General features: G+C 45.5%; 2 protein-coding genes across 2 annotated transcripts; one reads left to right on the forward strand and one right to left on the reverse strand.

Annotated features, from left to right (window-relative positions):
- Positions 1-215: 215 nt before the first annotated feature.
- LOC311356536 (coiled-coil domain-containing protein 81-like) lies at positions 216-10,006 on the reverse strand (the record flags this gene model as incomplete). Its single annotated transcript, XM_084476331.1, has 13 exons — positions 9,904-10,006; positions 8,965-9,069; positions 8,754-8,815; positions 7,813-7,966; positions 6,868-7,052; positions 6,129-6,203; positions 5,654-5,819; positions 4,825-4,948; positions 2,552-2,645; positions 1,929-2,075; positions 1,671-1,775; positions 585-757; positions 216-324 (listed from the first exon to the last, which is right to left on the reverse strand). The coding sequence occupies exons 2-13, from the start codon at positions 9,038-9,040 to the stop codon at positions 216-218; spliced, it is 1,470 nt and encodes a 489-aa protein (XP_084332457.1). The 5' UTR covers positions 9,041-9,069; positions 9,904-10,006.
- A 706-nt stretch (positions 10,007-10,712) lies between these two features.
- On the forward strand, positions 10,713-19,914 carry LOC311356791 (interleukin-1 receptor-like 1). Its single transcript, XM_084476649.1, has 10 exons — positions 10,713-10,855; positions 11,972-12,233; positions 12,697-12,853; positions 13,345-13,492; positions 13,719-13,784; positions 14,073-14,196; positions 14,941-15,083; positions 16,033-16,182; positions 16,521-16,673; positions 16,864-19,914. Exons 1-10 carry the CDS (start codon positions 10,810-10,812, stop codon positions 17,259-17,261), a joined length of 1,647 nt encoding a protein of 548 aa, XP_084332775.1. The 5' UTR covers positions 10,713-10,809; the 3' UTR covers positions 17,262-19,914.
- Positions 19,915-20,185: the final 271 nt, after the last annotated feature.

The raw sequence follows: 20,185 nt of genomic DNA on the forward strand, positions 1-20,185 counted from the left end.
ATAACATTTTTATAATTGTAGCGAGTAACGATTCAGCACATGAAAAATGTATTGGAGTATTAAAAGTATTGAAGTATTAAAAATATGTAGTGAAGTAAAAGTGGAAGTAGGAGAAAAAAATAATACTCCAGTAAAGTACAGATACAGCATTTTAGTACTTAAGTACAGTAGTGAAGTAGTCGTTACTATACATCTCTGGTGGGGTCAAATATGTTTTAGTCTTTGAAGTGTTTGTGTCCTCTTGCCTGTAAATCCAGGGCTCTTCGGTAGTGGTCGACTCTCTGCTGCTTCTGGAGAAACTGCTGCTTTCTCTGCAGAGCAACCCTGACATGCATGCACGCACACACACACACACACACACACACACTCACAGAAGGGACTCACCACACACAGTTACACACACACACACACACAGACACACCAGTGTGTGATGGTGGTTGTACTGGTGGTGGAAGGTGTGATGTGGTGGTAGTGGTGGTGTAATGTTTAATGGAGGTGCTAGTGGTGGTGTACGGTGTGATGGTGGTGGCAGTGGTGGTGGTGGTGCTGGTGGTCAGGAAGGGGGGGCTCCGAGGGAGACCTACTCGTGGGCCAGCTGGGCCTGGTCCACCTTCTCCAGCAGCAGCTTCTCCTGCTGGGCCCGGCGGCTGCGGCTCCTCTGGCTCAGCAGTTGGTCCCGGAGCTCCTCCAGGTGGCCCCGCTCCCGGGCCCCCTGCAGGGCCGCCGTCAGGGGCCGCTTGGCGAAGAGGTAGGAGCCCTAAACACACATGCACACGTACACACACACCGCACACATACACACACACACCGCACACATACACACACACACATACACACACACACACACACACACACACACCATGGGTCAGAGTCAGCCCTTATTCATTTTGTCACAGTCATATGACCTTATGTAGTTAACACCACCCATGGCCCTTGACGACACTCTGTAATTCTTGGCAACATCCCATGAGGGTAACAATTATGCAGTGTTGTGCAAGTTCATACTTCACATGAACTAGTTCAAAGTTCAGTTCATACAAAAGAAAATGAATAAATTCAGGTTCATAGTTCACCAATTCAGTTTTGAACTAGTTCATGTTCAGTTCATTAACAGTTTTTTTAGAAACTGAAGAAAAACTGTATTGTGTGCTTATCTTTTAAATGAATCCTCTCCATTACCTGCTGCCCATCACTACAATCTCAAATTGTTGTGGATATTATTTGTACACCTGTTTCATTCATCACAACTAAGGCAGTAACTCTATTTAATAATCATGTCATCTGGACCTAAGCATCAATTCAGAATGTCACAAAATCTGAACTAGTTCAAGTTCAAGTTCTTTAGTTAAAAATATGTTACGTTCAGTTCAAAGTTCATAGAAAAATGAACTTGTTCAATGAACTAGTTCTTTTGAACTAGTTCATGCACAACACTGCAATTATGTTTATCAAAAAAACAAGGGGGAATAGGAAGAAGTATAGAGAAGTACTCAACTGAGATTTAGTGAAGTACTCCACGAAGAGTTAGTGAAGTATTCCTTTAAGAGTTAGGGAAGTGTTCACTGAGAGTTAAGTGTTCACTGAGAGTTCTATATGTGGAGAAGGACTTCACTGAGACTGAGTGAAGTCAGTGCAGAAAGCAAAGCAGGAGGTAGCAGCTGGAGACTAACGTGGAACTGGGGTTTCTGGGCTCTCTGTTCCTTCAGGGTCCGGGACGCCCCCAGGTTGAACGCGGCCACCTGCTCAGAGAACGCCCTCTGCTGGCCCCTCTGAGCCTGGTTTCAACAAGACAAACACACAAATATCCCCCCCCCCCCCCCCCCCACACACACACACACACACACACATGCATGCATGTATGTATTTTTGTTTCTTACCCTCATATTGTTTACCTCCTGCACAGGTGTGACCTGTCTACCTGCACCCACCTGTTCTCCCTGCAGGTAGAGCTCCTCCTCCTGCTGACCTTTGAGGAGGAGCAGCACCTCCTGCTCCACCTCCTCTGCCCTCCTCGCCTCCCGCAGGTAGAGGGGGACGTTCCTCTGGGAGCGCTGCATGCACAGGTAACACAGCTCCTATAGGGGCAGAGGGACAGGTGAGACAGGTAACACAGCTCCTATAGGGGCAGAGGGACAGGTGAGACAGGTAACACAGCTCCTATAGGGGCAGAGGGACAGGTGAGACAGGTAACACAGCTCCTATAGGGGCAGAGGGACAGGTGAGACAGGTAACACAGGTAACACAGCTCCTATAGGGGCAGAGGGACAGGTGAGACAGGTAACACAGGTAACACAGCTCTTATGGGGCAGAGGGACAGGTGAGACAGGTAACACAGGTAACACAGCTTACAAACAGATGTACAATCATACAAAAGTTTAGAGAGTCAAACAGGAATACAACATATATACGCATTGACCCACACAAACAAAAACACACACACATGCACACACACACATGCACACACAAACATATGTTTACAAAAGCACACACAGAGACAAGCATCGTACATTGATATCAAACATCACAACAACAAATACAAATAGACACACACCTGTCCAGCGCGGTTATGTCCAGCGCACCTCGCGTCTCTGTGAGGCTCTTCCTCCGTCACTACCCCCTCTGGTGGTGAAAAGGAGACACTGCTCCTGGAAACACAAGCGTGAAGGAAGTCCCTTCAGTCAGTATAACGGCGAGTGGTGTGTTTAAAGGTCCTAGGGTGCTTAACTCCTAGCTGAAAGGTTATGGTGTCCAGAGTCTAGCTGTAGGCATCCTTGAGCAAGATGCCCTAACCCTCAACCTTCACATTAATGACATGTACCAACAATTCAGTGTAAGTCACGGTGGATAAGCATCACAAAATGCCCCCTGCTGTTCCCAATAACAGTACTCAGCCACACTCATTATATTTAACTACATTAATGCCGCTTTTCCACCGCCAGTACCAGCTCGACTCGACTCGCCACGCCTTTTTTGCGTTTCCATTGGCAAAAAAAGTACCTGGTACCTAGTACCGGGTACTTTTTTTTAGTAGGCTACTACCTCCGTCGAGGTTCCAAGCGAGAGGAGTAGGTACTTTTGTGTGACGTAAACAGGCTGCTGGTAACTGATTGGCCAGCGGCTGTAAATGGGAATATTCACTCAAGTTAAGTTGTGTCCGGCGTGGTTGGAGTCCACGAACCCGCTCCCGAGGGGGACACTGATCAGCGTTTCGCCGTGTGTGTCGCTCCTTTCCCGGGGCTAGAGTTAGGCTGCGCGTCGTTATGTGTGTCGGGCGTGGTTGTGTGTGTCCGGCGTGGCTGGAGTCCACGGACCGGCTCCGGAGGATCAGCGTTTCGCTGTTTCGTTTCAGTGTCGTTCCTTTCCTAGGGCTCGAGTTTCGCCTCTATCAACGTTACCGTATGACAACAATAGACGCGCAGTCATTGCGCTTTTTATTTTATTTTATTTTATTTCCCATCATACTTTCCCGGGAATCAGGAAATAGTCTTGATCAGATTCAGATTTCCCGGGAATCGCGTCTCCCGTGATTAAAACCTAATGACGACCCGCCCATGGTGGAGAGGTTCTTTTCTACGACCCGCCCACATTGAAGAGGTACTTTTTTAGATGGAAACGCAACTAAACCGAGTTGAGTCGAGTCGAGTCGAGTTGGTACTGGCGGTGGAAAAGCGGCATTAGTCCTTTTTTCATCATACTTGTCAACTTTATTAAGTCATCATAATCACTAAGTTTGATTACACAGTGCCTTTTCTACACATCTGCATTTTACCGTATTTATTGCCATGTACACTATATATATATATATATATATATATATATATATATATATATATACACACATGTGTGTGTGTTCTTCAGATCATGTTCTTCAGATAATGTGTTTCACTCATCATCGTTAAAACATAATGCTTTGGTGTGCATGAGGAGCGTACACGTTGACCCAGATAGCGTTCCCAGGTAATAGAGCAGTGTCCGTTGACCTGGGCAGTGGGTGGGTGTGTGTGTGTGTGTGTGTGTGTGTGTGTGTGTGTGTGTGTGTGTGTGTGTGTGTGTGTGTGTGTGTGTGTGTGTGTGTGTGTGTGTGTGTGTGTGTGTGTGTGTGTGTGTGTGTGTGTGTGTGTGTGTGTGTGTGTGTGTGTGTGCGTGCATGATTGATGGGACTTCTCCTGAGCTGGAGGGCTGTAACAATATAGGACCCCCTGCTAAGTCCTCCTCCACCTGAGTCAACTACGGACCCCACCCAGCCCAGAAACACTAGACCCAATCACCTTGATGTGTGTGCACTTGTGCGTGTATGTGTGTATGTGTGTGTGTGTGTGTGTGTGTGTGTTTTGTGTGTTTTTTGTGTGTATGGTGTGGATATGTATTGAATGTGTGTCTTCAGGTGTGTGTGTGTGTGTGTGTATGTGTGTGTGTGTGTTAGTTAGCACAGGTATGTGCTTGTGTGTGTGCTTGTATGAAGGTAGATCTGTCGCAAAATGCGTGAGCTTGGAGACTTGATCTAAGAATGAGATGTGAGAACTTTGTTTACATTTTCCCCTGTATCAAATAGTCACACACATGTGAGCTGAATATGAAGTCACAGAAAGATACAGAAATTCCCCACTTCCTCATTCCACAGTAAATGTTGTATTACAACATTTCAATATTGTCAATATCAATCGACACATTTGTGAATACTTTATCTGTGACTTCACATTCAGAACAGTGATGTGTGAGTATTTGCTATGAGTGAAATTGTCAACATACAACTCACATCAAGCCAACAAGCTTTCCCATTTTGCAAAACACATCCCTTCACATCTGTGTGCATGACTACCTTACTTCTTGGCAGCCTGTGGGGGGTAGTCGCTGGTCTCCGGACCCCCAGAGAGGCGGATCCCGTGGACCCCCGACCACTGAGGGGGCTGAGGTCTGCTGGGCCTGGGGTCCCTGGACCCTGGGGCCCCTAGGAAGAACACACATCTCAGATATACAGACATTTGGTTTTATTTTCATGTTTGGACCATATGATTGAGGTTAAGAAGACAACACTCATGACTGCGCTGGTGACAATGTTTTTGTTATATTGTTAGTGACTCATGAGAAAACGGAGGGGAGGAAGGAGATCATCACAATAACGTTGTTAGGGCGTTATTGTAATGTTCCCGCTCTGACGTGTTTGTCTGTTTGTCATGCCATGTTATGTTTGCTCCCAGTTTCCTTAGAAGGGATACATAAAGCATATCTTATCTTATCTTATTGTATCCATCTTATAGCTGCCGCCTTGTCCCATTAACACCAGCTATTCAATCAGTCTGTCGTGATGGTGTTTGAATGTTGGTGTATTCATCACATGTACATTCTTGAAAGGGTTAGTGTGACGGATCTTAACTCGTCTAAAGGTCGGACCAGAGGTTAGAGGTTTCACACGATACTTCCCAAAGCGAAAATGCAGAACCCCAGACAAGTTATTGAGACCGCAAAATAACAAACAACAAACATAATTTTAGCACGACACGAATAAATGAACAATGTCTATTTTTTGATGTAATCAAAACCGGCACATACTTCACTACGACTTTTCCAGCCTAAAGAATAAGAATAAGTAATCCTCAAAGGAGGAGGAGAAGAAGAGGTTATTCTGAGGTGAGGTGGTGGAGGGTTGCTGGACCTGCTGGGTCCCTGCTGTCCGGGGCCGGTAGGGGCCTGTGTCCGTCTCCGGCCCCAGACGGGGCTCCTCTCTGGGGGGACACGACGGAGGGCAGTTTGGTGGGCCCCGGGCCCGCGGGGGTCGGGCATGCTGACATCAGAGACACACTGCTACCAGGTCTCTGGGCCTATGGTACGTGTGGAAGGAAAACACCACTTTTTATTGGTTGGTTGGGTCAACATACCTATGGTGATTTAATACGAAGATATTGATAGAAAGGTTTTTAAAGAAACAAAGCAAAATGAGAACCAGTTTTTTTTTTTGTGATAGTGTGATTATGAATGTGTGACTGAACATATATCATTCATTCTTGTAGCTTTGTAATCCACACATTGTAGGTCCTTCGGTCTCTCTCTCTCTCTCTCTCTCTCTCTCTCTCTCTCTCTCTCTCTCTCTCTCTCTCTCTCTCTCTCTCTCTCTCTCTCTCTCTCCTCACATTGGACAGGGCCAGCAGTAGTCTTCCGGTGGAGTCCAGGGTCTTCACAAAGTCCCTGTTGAACTTCATTCCCACCTGCGGGGTTACACAGACCATTGCTTTACATGGACCATCCCATCGCACTCACATGTCATTTGAAGTAACACGGGACTTCAAAACATAGTGCTGAACATCTGTAGTAACAGAAAAGTAGTAGTATCAGAAAAGTACACTGTAATGGAGGATGTTTCACTCCCAGCCCAAAGGCATTCTGGGTTCAGACCCTAATGACCACTATCAAAATGATAAATAGTAATTCAATCATAAAACTCACCCAGCAGTGCAGGAGTAGAGCGAGGCAAAGGGCCTCTCCACTCACTCCTCCCGGCTAACCTTGACCTGGTGTCAACCCACCGCTCACTGTGAACATGTGCACTTGCCTTAGCCCCATCGTGCTGGTGCCCTGGGCGCCCTTGGTTAGGGTCTGTACGGTAACGCCGCGGCCATTATAGCTTACGTGTCGAGACGCAGAACAACGACTGAAAGCACCGGCGTAGAGATGCGTTACCCACGGCGACTCGACGCAAAACTATAATCCAACCTCAAAGTCCAGGACTAAATTGTGTCATGTATCAGGGTGTGACTTAGTTATGCCTTGTGTGTCCAATGAATAAAACCAATAAACTACAGGGAACCGGGTAACGCTGAAACGTGAATCATGCGTTAAGGTCCCAGAAGACACCGCTGCGTCACGCCTCACCTTGTGGTTCCTGATTGACAGCGTGCCCACCCCCTGCAGGGCGAGGTGGGCGGGGCCTCCCGAGGCCAGGGCTCGGGGCAGCAGGAGGAGGGTCTCGCGGACACACCCCTCCACCGCCTCCCGCTCAAACGGGCCCTCCTGAGAGACGGCCGCGTAGTTCAGCGCCACCACGGGGATGTGTGTTGCTGTGCAAAGATACACACACACACACACACACACACACACGCACGCAGGCACACACACCAGACACACACACACACACACACACACACACACGTATGAACTGAAAGAATGTGCATCCTCACTTGATGTTAAATGAAAGTGCTTGAGTCAACATGTTCACCAGCATGAATCCTATCAGACACGCCATCTGTCGCCATCAACCACCCACGACGTTAGTGGACCACTGACACCATATCTGTGTTTTTTGTGCATCCTGTTGTGTGTTTTGACGTGTGTATGATGTTGTGGGCATCTTGCTGTGTTTATCTTGCTGTTTTTTCTTGTGTGTGTGTGTGTGTGGGGGTGGGTGGGTGGGTGTTTTGTGGGTGTTTTGTGTGTATCTTGGTGTGTGTGTGTGTGTGTGTGTGTGTGTGTGTGTGTGTGTGTGTGTGTGTGTCTTGGTGTGTGTCTTGGTGTGTGCCTTGATGTCAGTATCTTGGTGTGTGTGTGTGTGTGTGTGTGTGTGTGTGTGTGTGTGTGTGTGTGTGTGTGTCTTGGTGTGTGTCTTAATATGTATCTTGGTGTGTGTGTTGATGCGAGTATATTGGTGTGTGTCTTCATGTGTATCTTGGTGTGTATGTCTTGGTGTATGTGTGTGTTGATGTGAGTATCTTGGTGTGTGTGTGTGTGTGTGTGTGTGTGTGTGTGTGTGTGTGTGTGTGTGTGTGTGTCTGTGTGTGTGTGTGTGTGTGTGTGTGTGTGTGTCTTGCTGTGTTCTCTGACCTGTGGCCAGGGGTCTCTTATGCCTCAGGTTTTGGGTCTGGACCAGCTTCTCAGCCAGGAGGAAGACAGGTCTCTGGATCACCGCAATCTTGTTTCCCAGGTCCAGCTTCAGCTGGGAGAAAGAGAAGGTGCCCAGTCCTGCCACGTGGACACCCTGCTGCCACCCATCGATCGATCAGTGGCTTACATTGACCATTCATCGACCATAAATAATATAGCAATGATCTACTGTTACTGTTGGTGCAGACAGACAGACAGACAGACAGACAGACAGTGAGACAGGCAGGCAGACAGACAGACAGACAGTGAGACAGAAAGGAGGGCAGGTAGACAAACATGCCATCCTGCGGCTGAGACACCATGGTTATGATGCCAGGGGAAGCGACTCTCCAGGCCTACACATACACAAACTCTTACATAGTTACAGATATGCAATCACCCCCCCCACCCCCATCCCACGCCTTCGCCGCTTTGTTCCCCCAGTCTGACAAGACGGGTCTGTGTCCAGCGCCTACAATGGCTGCAGAGGACCGGATGGCTGCTTGCCTGTTCCCACACTGTACTCCCCACAGGAGCATAGTCTGGGGGTTGCCTTTTTTTCCCCCCTCCCCTCTCCTCATGTTATGGCTGTACTTTGCTCATACCCTGTCTTCCGTTCCTGTCTACCCCCACCTGTCATATGTTCTGTGTTTTTTTTGTGTTCTGTGTTTATGTGTTGTTGTGTGTATATGTACGGACTGGTTGATGGCTAATTTCGCTGCACTTGTACTTGTACTTGTAACCAGTGACGATAAAGGGCAATTCTATTCTATTCTAGACAGACAGACAGTGAGACAGACGGGAAGGCAGGTAGACAGACAGACAGTGAGACAGACAGGAAGGCAGGTAGACAGACAGACAGACAGACAGTCAACAGGTGAATGGACAGAAGGACAGTTCACCTTCTGTGAAGTCATTTGACGTTCAATGTACTCAGCAACGTAACCCCAAATGCTGTCGATATCTTAAACAATGTCAGAAACAAACAAGTCTATGAAAATTAATCCCAACAGTTACTCAGCATCTGTTGCATATTTGGTTCATTGTTGTCCTCTTCTCTTCCTTTTTTCGCCAGAAATAACCACAACCACACGATTCTAATTTTGTGCCAACCATTTTCGCTGAGCCCCGACAGTGTGGGCAAGAGGTTCCTCTCTGCGTCAGACGCCAGACGCAGCAAATCAGTCATCTCAGGTGATCACCACAAAAAATCTCCTTCTGCAAAAAATGAAAAACAACCCTGAGATAACGCTCTCCTTTGGAAAATGTTCAGCTTGAAAAATCCTTTGAATGACCAGCCCAACCGGTAACTGGCGGGTGGTGGTTGCTATAACAATCTCACAATACAAGGTGAGGCGCCCCCCCCCCACGCATGGCACTAGAAAGGCCCTTGGGCTGGTGTTGATTACTGATTGTCACGAGAGAATGAAATCTCTAGGAAGGCAGAGGTCAGGTTGGTCAGCCCGACTTGCGAAATATGAGGCACGCGAGACCACGTGTTACTGGGGATCATCACAGCACATTAGTGTGTATCTCAGAGATTGATGAACATTAATACCCATAGTACCCATCATCGGGTTAGTGTACCTACAGGCCAATACACATACAGTCAATCAATTGATAGAATTTGCTAATTTGACCTTATGTTGTTTATTCTTTTGAATATAACAAATAGGGACCTTATCATTTGATATTGTTTTAAAACCGTAATTGATTTGTTTCCAAGCTTGCTCCTGTGTGTCTTAATGTAAGCTTACCATTTCCTAAGAGCATTTTGTTATCATTGTGGACTCTGATTATTTGAATGTGTAGGCTTAGTGGTTTGTCTTTCTCTATAATACAAAAAAAGACAATACATAGAATACTATTATTAAAATACATTATTAAAATAAAGTATTTTAATAATAGTAGTAGTATTCAGTAGTATTCAATTAAAAATACACAGTAGGCCTACTTTATTGCACAGTGTTACAGGGTCTTAAGATAGACAGTAATGAAACTCTGTTTAAGTATTACAGAGAAAGACAAACCACTTGCTTAAGTGAAACTTACAAAGCTCCTGTTGGTATTCTGGGGGCTAAAATACAAAGCTGAAAACCGACTCGATCGAGGTAGGTCTTCAGAGACGACTTGCTGGCTCGTTCTCTTTTTTAACTTTATTTGTATTGCCCTTAATCCCAGTGACAGCTTCAAAGGGCTTTACACCCCCTAACCCTAGCCCCCGAAGATACCTTTGGGAGGAACCCTCCTTCCAGGGATAGGAGTGTGATGGGTGACGTCATTGACCTACGTGTGACGTGTGACCTAGTGTATGACATTTGAATTGTTAATCCCTTGCTAATTCCTCTTAACCACACGCCATTATGTCTATATGTACGCCTCTAGCCTCACCAAACTTGATGTTGCTGTTTTTTTATTTTATTTTTATTTCCTGTAAGACGGATAAATGGAATCTGGACTTTCCAGATCGATTAATGATTCCCCCGAAAAACTGCTCACTCTATTATTATGGAAAACGTTAACTATATACAAAGGTCTCCTTTTGGCAATTAAGGGGAACTTGGGGATTTTTGCCATTTATATTCCGACAGACGACAGCACAACAAAACAGTTTGTTTGTGTAGCTGACAAGCGGACAAGCATGAAGTCCACACTAAAGTGAAAAAAGAAAGTGATGTGAGGTTCAAAGCAATTCCGCCATCGTACAGTCAACCCGAAAGTGCAAATGTGTGGTAGGGCCTACCTACGACTCTGGCTACAAACGCTCATTGATCCAAACGAAAGAGCGGGGTGGGCGTCGACTAGCGACTAAGTGGGCGGTACGTCTCCGGTGCCAAAAGAAGGAGACACTGCACGCACCCTGGAGTCTGGACCCTGTAGTCTAGATCGAAGGATATAAATTGTTGACAGATCATTTCTGTTTTACTATTAGCCTGTCTTCTGGATATTCTGGTATCGATGGCAAACCTCCTCCTTGCGGTGTTGTATTTCCTATCATTTCAAGGTAAGATTTTCTAATCTTAATTTCAGAAATTAAAATAATATAGGGGCGGATCTATGGGTGGGCCTGGGTGTACACTCAGATTGACAGGGATCCCACCCAATATATATATATATATATATATATATATATATATATATATATATATATATATATATATATATATATATATATATTAAGGTTTAATTGTCTTTTCTCATACAGTGTATGTCTTTTCTTGAATACGTTTTTAAAATATTTACAGTAGCTACTAAAAATGAATAATATTCAGAACCTCCTCTCGTACTCATTCAGTCCTGTCCAGTGACGTTTTTTATTATCCTACATCTGATCTGACGGACTGGTATGTGATACTCTGACATGAGTAAAAGGCATATTAAAAAGTACTACCTATCTGCAAGTTCTCTCCACTTCATCATTTTATAAAGACCCCCTTAACTGTGGTATAATGACCGTATACCACTGACGGAAGTGATCTATTGCTTTTATAAAACGGTTACGTAAGTATGGCGAAATGAAAGTCATAGACACCCTCAATTTTGAGAAAGCGACAAAGTCGGAAAAGCATTTTTTTTTTAACGAATACAAAAAAGTAGTCCCTCCTGGCTGCCTACAAAGTGTACGGCGGTTGCTATGCAACACACTGTAGCGTCCTTCAGAGAGAAGGCTAGGCTAGAGACGGTAGCTTGGTTCGCCGGCAATTTAGCCTACTATCGAGTTCACTCACATTGCATTACAACATTTCCACCCTCTCCAGCAATCAACATATGTTTAGGCTTCAGTGAACTATGCTATTGCTGTTTGCATGCATGGTGTGTGCCTGCGTGCGTGTGTGTGTGTGTGTGTGTGTGTGTTTGGGATCTATTAGTAATGTCAACAAATGCTTTGAGCTCATATTACTTTGCATCAGCAGAGTTTACTTCTACTTCGATATCGACAGACAGTAAGACAGAAAGACAGAACAGAAAGTGATGTGTGGGTGGAAGCAAGCATAGCACACAAATATCAGAAGTTCGGGTCGTAGCGATTTCCAGACCAAATGGCGTGATCAAAACAGGTTGAGGAACCCCTAGCCAATCACAACCATGGAGGTTTATACAAAACATCACCCTTCCCCAGGTCTCTGCAGCGCGTACAGGGCCCGGCACATAAAGCTGACTGCGCCACAGGGGGAGATGCTCGTGGTAAAGTGCCGCTGCCCCAGAGCCAGACTCCTGGGAGCTAACATCACCTGGACCCACCACCAGCCCCACCCCTCAGAGGGCCAGCGGGCCCAGTGGCGGGGGGACTCGTACGGGGACGCCCTGCTGGTCCACAGCGGGCTCCTGGTGGTGCTGAGGGCCTCCGTGGAGAGGCAGGGGAACTACTCCTGCTCCCTGGGGTGAGGGCACCCTGGAAAGGGAAGTGAGGAATTAAATTAGACGTTTAGCTGCGTTCACTGTAAGAGCATGGTGACATTGAGGTCATCACGGTCGTGGATTATGTTGTCGATCTGTGTTTGACAGATAGACAGATAGACATTTATTTATTATTTATTTTGTGTTATTTATTTATTCATTCTCTAACCAATGTGTGTAATATTCCTCTTCTGGGATCAATCAGGTATTATCTTATCTTAATATAATATTTTCTTAGTAGGAATACATGTACAATTAAATATCAATAACTACAATCTCTTTATTTTGCTTCATATTTTTCTCAATTAAAAATATCATACAATATGTGATAGTTTCATGAAGGTACATAAGGTAAATCTAGCTCTCCATGTCTAAATGTGTTACCTGAACTTGCAAATACAAATAAAAACAGTGACATTTAGTCTGGATTATTTTTGGATGGAACAGGAATTCCACCTGCTGGTTCACTTTGACGGTGAGCCCGACCAGACAGGATGAGGACACCGAACCAATAGACTGCTCCCAGGGGAAATCCTTCCATCTGAAATGCCCAGATGTTTTGATTATCTCATCACTTAACCCCATCAGCAAAGTGTGGCACAAGGTAACTCTCAAGTGTTCTCCTCTTCCCTCCTATCTTATCCTTTCCCCTCCCCTCTCCCCTCTCCCCTCCTCATAACTCCTCTCCTCAAAACTCCTCTCCTCATCTCTCCTCTCCCCTCATCTCCTCATCTCTCCTCCCCTCTCATCTTCTTTCCTCTCCTCTCCTCTCCTCTCCCTCCTTTCCTCTCCTCTCCTCTCGTCTCCCTCCTCTCCTCTTCTCTCCTCTCTTCTCACTCTCCTCTCTCCTCTCCTATCCTCTCCCCTCTCCATCTCTCCCTTCTCCTTTCCTCTCATCTCCTCTATCCTCTCATCATCTCTCCCCTCTCCTTTCCTCTCATCTCCTCCCTCCTCACCTCTCCTCTCCTCTCCTCTTCCCTCCTCTCCCAGCTCCTTTATGCCATATATTTGTATTCATCTGATCCATGTGACTTACACAACTAGAACAATCTATAATTAACTCTAAGTCTGGGCTGGGCTGTCCCACCCCTTCAGAACGGCATACAGATGGACGCCTTTACAGGCTATTTCAGTTCTGTGGCGAAGGAAGATGAGGGCGTCTACACCTGCCGCCAGTCATATCAGTATCGCGGGCGACTGTATAACCACAGCAGCACCATTGCACTCAAGGTCAAAATTAAACGTAAGACATACCAGTTATATATCCCTTATTGCTATGTTGATTATCTCTTTATACAGCCTGGTGGGAACTTTGGGGATTTTGGTTGTTCTCAGCCTCACTTTTAAGTCACTTTGGACGAAAGTGTCTGCTTTCCGACATAATGTAAATGTAGCAGAAAATGATTAAAGAAAGAAAATTAACAAAAAAGTAAGAGGGTGTCATATTTGAAGCTTCTTTTATTCTTCAGAGTTTGATGGCCTTTCCCCCACCATCCTGTCCCCCAAACCATTGGAGGTGTACCCGGTACAGTTGGGTAAGTCTGCTCCCCAAAGGCAGGGGAGTTGTACAAAGAACACTTAGGGAAGACATTCTTTCCCTTTACTATTTAGAACACGCTTTCATCCAAAGCCAAGTACACTGAATCCAGATAGATGTAACTTAGAAGCAGGTAGGGATTAGGATGCTATCAGGAGGGCTGCAGCCATTTGGGTTCCAAACCAACACAAGACCATCCTTTTGTCTGTATTCTGCTTTGTACCCTGCTGGTGCTGGTGTCTGATTCAGAGGTAGTACCGGCATGATATAATCTTATCTCCCCCAGATTCCCAGCTGGTGGTGCCCTGTGTGGTGGAGGTTTACGACGAGTTTGACACTGTGTGTTGGTTAGACAGGAATGCGTTTGTGACGGCAGACCAGAATCAGTCATTGTACTATAACACCACAGAGTAAGTTTTTCGATGCTGTGTATTAGCAGCATCCAACACGTGTATGTACACATGTATTTATGATAAAGAACACAGATTCCTGTTTTGTTCATATTTAACTTAAAGGTGAAGTGTGTGGAATTTTGTGGCAATCAATCGGAAGAGACTTATATGTATACAAAAAATTCTTGTGTAATCCCATGAAAATAAGAATTATATATAGGACGAGGTTGGTATCTTTTTTAGCATAATCACTAGTTTGCTTGTATATGACCTATAGTTTCACAGACTTGATAACTAAATATAATTTAGGAGTCTATCAAGGAACCCCATCACATGAATCATGGCTACTCAATGCTGTCGTAGATAAAAACATCATATTGAAAGTACCTGCTGGCACCTTCCATGACAGAAAAAGCTACCGTAGTTTCTCCTACGTCATTGGAAAGGGTGTGAGGAGGTGTGTGGGGAAGGGTTGCTTTCTGCTGGTTGCAATCTGCAAACTCGCCACTAAATTCTACACACTGCATCTTTAAATTCTAATTTAAATGTTGCTCCTTGTACCCCTTCTCTCATGTATTCCCTATCCTTCTTTCTCCTCTCTTGTCTCCTCTTCTCTCATCTTCACTTCTCCTATCTCCACTCCTCAACTCTTCTCTCCTATCCACTCATTTCTCTTCTGCTCTCTTCTCTCCTCTCCCCTCTTCTTATTTCTCCTCCTCCCTATTTCTCACTCCTCTTTCTCCTCCTCCATCCTCCCGACAGAAAGACGGTGAGCGAAAAGAGAACCATCACATTGTCTCTGGTCTTCCAGAAGGTTACAGAGGACCAACTTTCAGGGAATTACACCTGTTCGGTGGAGTCCACACAAAAGGGCTCCAGAGTATCCATCTCTCTGACTCTGAAAGGTAGAAACACATCACTTGACATGATGTATGGCAGTGGTTCTCAAAGTGGGGTCCCCAGACCCCCGGGGGTCCGCAGCCCATTGCCAGGGAGTCTGTGAAGAGTTTGCTACAAAATATGTGAAAATAAATGATATATAAATATATATATATATATATTGTCTGTTAACACTACTTGATCTGATTAATCAAAAAGTTGATGTTGCACTAGTTACATTGTGTTCCACTGTGTTGCTACAGTTAATTGTAGCACACACCCACACACACACACACACACACACTGGTTAAACCTATATTTCCGTAAGTATTTCTCAAAAAGTTTGATTCTCTCTTTGTATTGCCTGTTACTGCATCAGTGCAGTTTCATTATCTTTTAGCACTTATCAAATATCCTGTTGCACTATTGCTGCACTGTTGTTGCAGTTAATTTTTATTTGCTCACCCACCCCTTCCCCTCTTCCCCTGAACACCCCCCCACACACACACACACACACTGTACTACACAAAGGACTACACACACACACACACACACACACACACACACACACACACACACACACACACACACACACACACACACACACACACACACACACACACACATTTTAACTATGATTCCTGATTTACCTAAAACAATTGCCTCTCACCGACAGACAGCACACATAAACGCATTGCCTTGTGAATTTCTAATAAAGGATTCAGAGCAGTTATAGCCTTGCCCTAGAGGGCGTAGTGTCATGGGGTTGCTATTCTACGTGGGCCTGCGAAGCCCTTTGAGACTTAGCGATACAAATAATTACATGTTACATTTGTGCGAAAGGATTGTGCATGTCTTTCATGTTGTCTCTTCGTGTTAAGCATCTTTGAGCATGCGTCGTGTTGTTGTAATGTGTGGTTTTTCCTCATCCTCCGTCTTCTCCCTCCTCCTCCATTGTCTTCCTCTGCCTCCCAGCTCTGCCGGTGTCCAGCTACATGGTGGCCGGCCTGGCTGTGCTCTTCACCCTGCTGCTAGTGGTCTCCTCCGGCCTGGTCTTCTTCTGGTGTAGAGTCCCCTGCACCCTAGTCCTGAGGGACAAGCTCGGCTGCCATAGCAACGCCTCGGGTGTGGACACCAGCGATCGCAATCGGCTTTTTCATTAATTAATTGTTCCACTTAATGGGTCAAACCTTTATCGCTCAATTTCTTCCTGTTTTTTTTTGTAGATATATAAATATATATATGCTTTCTATGCAATACGTCTTGTGTTAGTGAAATATTGTGAAAATTCCTAACAACATATCTTAGTAATATTATCATTCCCTAGTATTGACTGAATCTGGGGGTGCCTTGAATTTCTGTTTGGAAATTCAAGCACCCCACCCCGCCCCAAAGAAGTTGGGCAACCACACATTAACTCATCACATTTCGTCGTATGAAACTCTCCTCCTATTGGTCCCCAGATGGGAAGTGCTACGACGCGTACGTGATGACCTATCAGAGCCACACGGAGACTGCCCTCAGCGAGGAGGGCCGCAGGTGGATGGAGAATGTTCTGGAAGACCAGCTGGGGTACCGCCTGTGTCTCCAAGATCGGGACGTGTCTCCCGGAGAAGGTGTGTCTAGAGATCACCACGTGACCAAAAACAGATTTTGTTCCATATTAAAATATATTTTTTAATTTGTATTCTTATTACAGTCCTCTGACACCCAGACCTCCCGTCTGGGATGAGTAAAGAACATATCTTATATCAACTCAGTACTTCTAGCCCCCTAACCCCCACCTTGTCTCTCTCGCCCCCCCAGCCATGGCGGATGCGGTGATGCGGTGCATCCTGCAGAGTCGCAGGGTGGTCCTGCTCCCCAGCTCCGAGGACCAGCCCGACCTGTGCTTCGGCCTGCCCAGCGCCATCCACTCTGCTCTGGTGGACAAGAAGAGCCGTCTGGTGCTTATCCGGACCAAGACCCCCCAGAAGGTCTTGGTGGAGCAGCTAGAGGATGGGGGCTCCAGGGTCTTACCAGAGTCCCTGAGACTGTTGACTAAGGCTGGGAGCTCCGTCACCTGGGGAGGCCCCTGCTCCCGGCCCCTCTCCTCGTCCTTCTGGAAGCACCTACGATACCACCTGCCAGCCCCGCGCAAGCTGAAGGCCATGCATAGCGCTTTGGACTCAGTGTTAGAATGGTATGCAGACTCAGTGTGCTAACGCCAGTAAGCATAGGCTAACCCTGTAAGGTATAGAACTGTAGCCTCAGTGTGCTAACCCTGGTAACCATGGACTAACCCTGGTTAGCATTGTATGCAGACTCAGCTAACCCTGCTAAGCTAACCCTGTTAAGTATAGAACTGTTGACTCAGTGTGCTAACACCAGTAGGCATAAGCTAACCCTGTTAAGTATAGAACTGTTGCTTCAGTGTGCTAACGCCAGTAGGCATAAGCTAACCCTGTTAAGTATAGAACTTTTGCCTCAGTGTGCTAACGCTGGTTAGGACCAGTGTTGGGAATGTTACTTTTTACTAAAAAGTACTTATTACTAAAAAGTAATTAATTATAGTTACTCACCGCATCCTGCAACGCTTAACGGCGTTACCTAACGCCGTTCTTTTAAACTGCGTTATTCCAAACACTGGTTAGGACTGCATTGTAGACTCAAGTTAGCATTGTGACGACCCTGGTGAGTCTTTAGCCATTTCTCAATACCAAGTACGCGGACTACGTTCTTGCGGACTTGGAAGTACATACTTGGCAAGTCCGGACTTTCAAGTACAGACTTCCGAGAACGCGAGTACGCACTCTGCAATTGGAACAGCAGCGGACTCGATGATGCATTCTGGGATATTTAACGGTCCCAAGTCCACACGAGTCACCTCCGATGCATCCTCGGTGGAACGGCCTCATCGAGAACGCATCGAGAACACTTCCGGGTTTTACGACAGTACTCGCGTTCTCGCGTACTTGGAATTGGAACAGTGCTTGGGCCACCACTGATGACGTTTACCGAGAACGCAAGTACACGAGTACGCACGAGAACGCAAATTGAGAAACGGCTTTTGACTCCACCCTTGCTTTGACTCCACCCTTGCTGTTTGGTTTGCCTTCTTCTTCTTCTTCTTTTTTTTAGGCAGCCTTGACGCAGCTATGGCGTATTGCTGCCCCCCACTGTTTGTTATTTCCCCCTAAAATTTAAATCCTTTTATATGCTCCAATGATGTGAAGGTAGTCCATCAATTCCTTTGTTTTATCCACTGAATCCAGATTTAAAAGGGTGCGCATATTAAAAACTGATTCCCCAGCTGACCCAAGCCTCCGGTACAGAGTCCTCCTTTGCCTGGAATAGCGCCTACACTGGAGAAGTACATGTTTTGCAGTCTCTCTTTCTCCACACTCACACCTGCCATCTGGGTGTTTGCCAATCAGAGCCAGCCCACTCCTCAGCCCACAGTGTCCAAGCCTCAGTCTTGTGATTACTACATCATCTTTTCTTATGCACCTAAAAGTGCACCTATCTTTATTTACATTTTCCTGTATTGAAAAGTACACCGTACAGTTCCCTTCCTTTCCTTCTCCCAAGATTTTTGCCACCTTTCTTTTAGAGCCCTGTTTATTTTTTCCATGTACTCGGGTGCCCCATATTGCAAATGAATTTGCACTGTTTCCTCCTTCATCGCCTTCTTTGCCTCCTCATCCGCCTCCTCGTTCCCTTTCACACCCACATGAGCCGGCACCCAGAGAAACCCCACCTCTCTCCCTGCCTTGTAAATTCTGAACACAGACTGTAGTATTTCCACATGGTTTGCCTGTCCTCTCTCTCTCCCTTTAATAGGTGATGCAGTTCAGGTGTGCCTGATTGGCAGCAGGATAAAAGCCCTGCATTTACAACAGTCAGAGCTGCTCCCTCCTTCCGGCGTGTTGGCTTTCTTTGTCCATCGTTTTGTTACACATCGACTGACTTTGCGTCACACTTTTGGTTACTTACATTTAACTGACTTACACCACACTTCTTTATCTTTATCCAATTTAATTTTCTGTTAAAATGATCTTATTACGTTAATAAATTCTATATTATTGTAAAACGGCGTGGTCTCCCCCATTTCATGTTTCATGCAATAGAGCCAGCATGTCACAGCATACTGTGGTTTGCAGCACTGTACTCTGTGTTCTAAGGTCTCATCCACACGGGCGGAAACACTCTTTTCCCCTCTGTTTTCCTTTGAGGCGTTTCAGGAATCTCCTTAAAGACGGACTCATTGCGAAAACGCATCGAGCTGTAGAAACGCTGTAGTACATATTCAAGGCAACTGTGTGGCGCTGGTTTTCCACCAAAAAAAAGTGGAGCACATCAAGCCTGCGCGCTGTATACAAACATACAGTCGAGGAGGAGAAAGCAGTTGTTAAACCTTTTAGATTGAGCAGAAATAATTGTACTACTTGTAATGTACAGTTAGTAGCCTAACTCAATTTACCAAGGGGCTGTATTTAAAGCTACAAAAATAATACAAATCAAATAAAACTAAAAACTTCAATGCAACTCTAATGTCGCCCAGCTGGTGGGGGGGCAATTACGTCATTGTTTGCGTTTCAGGCGTCCACACGAATCCTAACACGAAAACGCATAGGTCCGTTTTTGATCTTATCCACCCTGGGACCTGGTTTCAGAAAAGTGTGTTTTTGGGAACCAAAAACTCTGGATCTGTCTGGACGGTTGGCCCAAACACACAAGACTTGCGTTTTCACAAAGAAATCAGTTCCGTGTGGACGGGACTGCTTAGCATATTGTGTTGTAAGTTATACGTGAAACTTATACATTTCTGTATCATAGTGTTACTTGATTTGAATTGGCCCTTGCATGAGACTTGGAATAAATTACTTGAGCCACATGTCTGCTATGTCTTATTTTGTATATAATTATTTTGGTCCCTTTTAGAAGGTTATTCATAGAAATTGTTGATTAATCATAATTTATAAATATTGCTGCCAGGGCTGTGGTTTGAAAATAGTAAGGGGGGGGGGGGGGGGGGGTATACAGTATACAGTTTTATTAGGTTCACATTGGTCCATGTTTCCAGATATGGATGTTTAAGGCTGATCTAGGTTATTGTCAAAATGTTGCTAAAATATTAGCCAGGTGA

Source organism: Micromesistius poutassou (genome assembly GCF_964030765.1).
Source record: "Micromesistius poutassou genome assembly, chromosome: 12".
NCBI lineage: Eukaryota > Metazoa > Chordata > Actinopteri > Gadiformes > Gadidae > Micromesistius > Micromesistius poutassou.

Excerpts from the sequence above, each read along its gene's own strand:
- LOC311356791 (XM_084476649.1), top strand. The coding sequence starts at position 10,810 with ATGGCAAACCTCCTCCTTGCGGTGTTGTATTTCCTATCATTTCAAG. Across the intron at positions 10,856-11,971 it reads GTATTTCCTATCATTTCAAG|GTCTCTGCAGCGCGTACAGG; the intron begins GTAAGATTTTCT and ends ACCCTTCCCCAG. Across the intron at positions 16,674-16,863 it reads GGACGTGTCTCCCGGAGAAG|CCATGGCGGATGCGGTGATG; the intron begins GTGTGTCTAGAG and ends TCGCCCCCCCAG.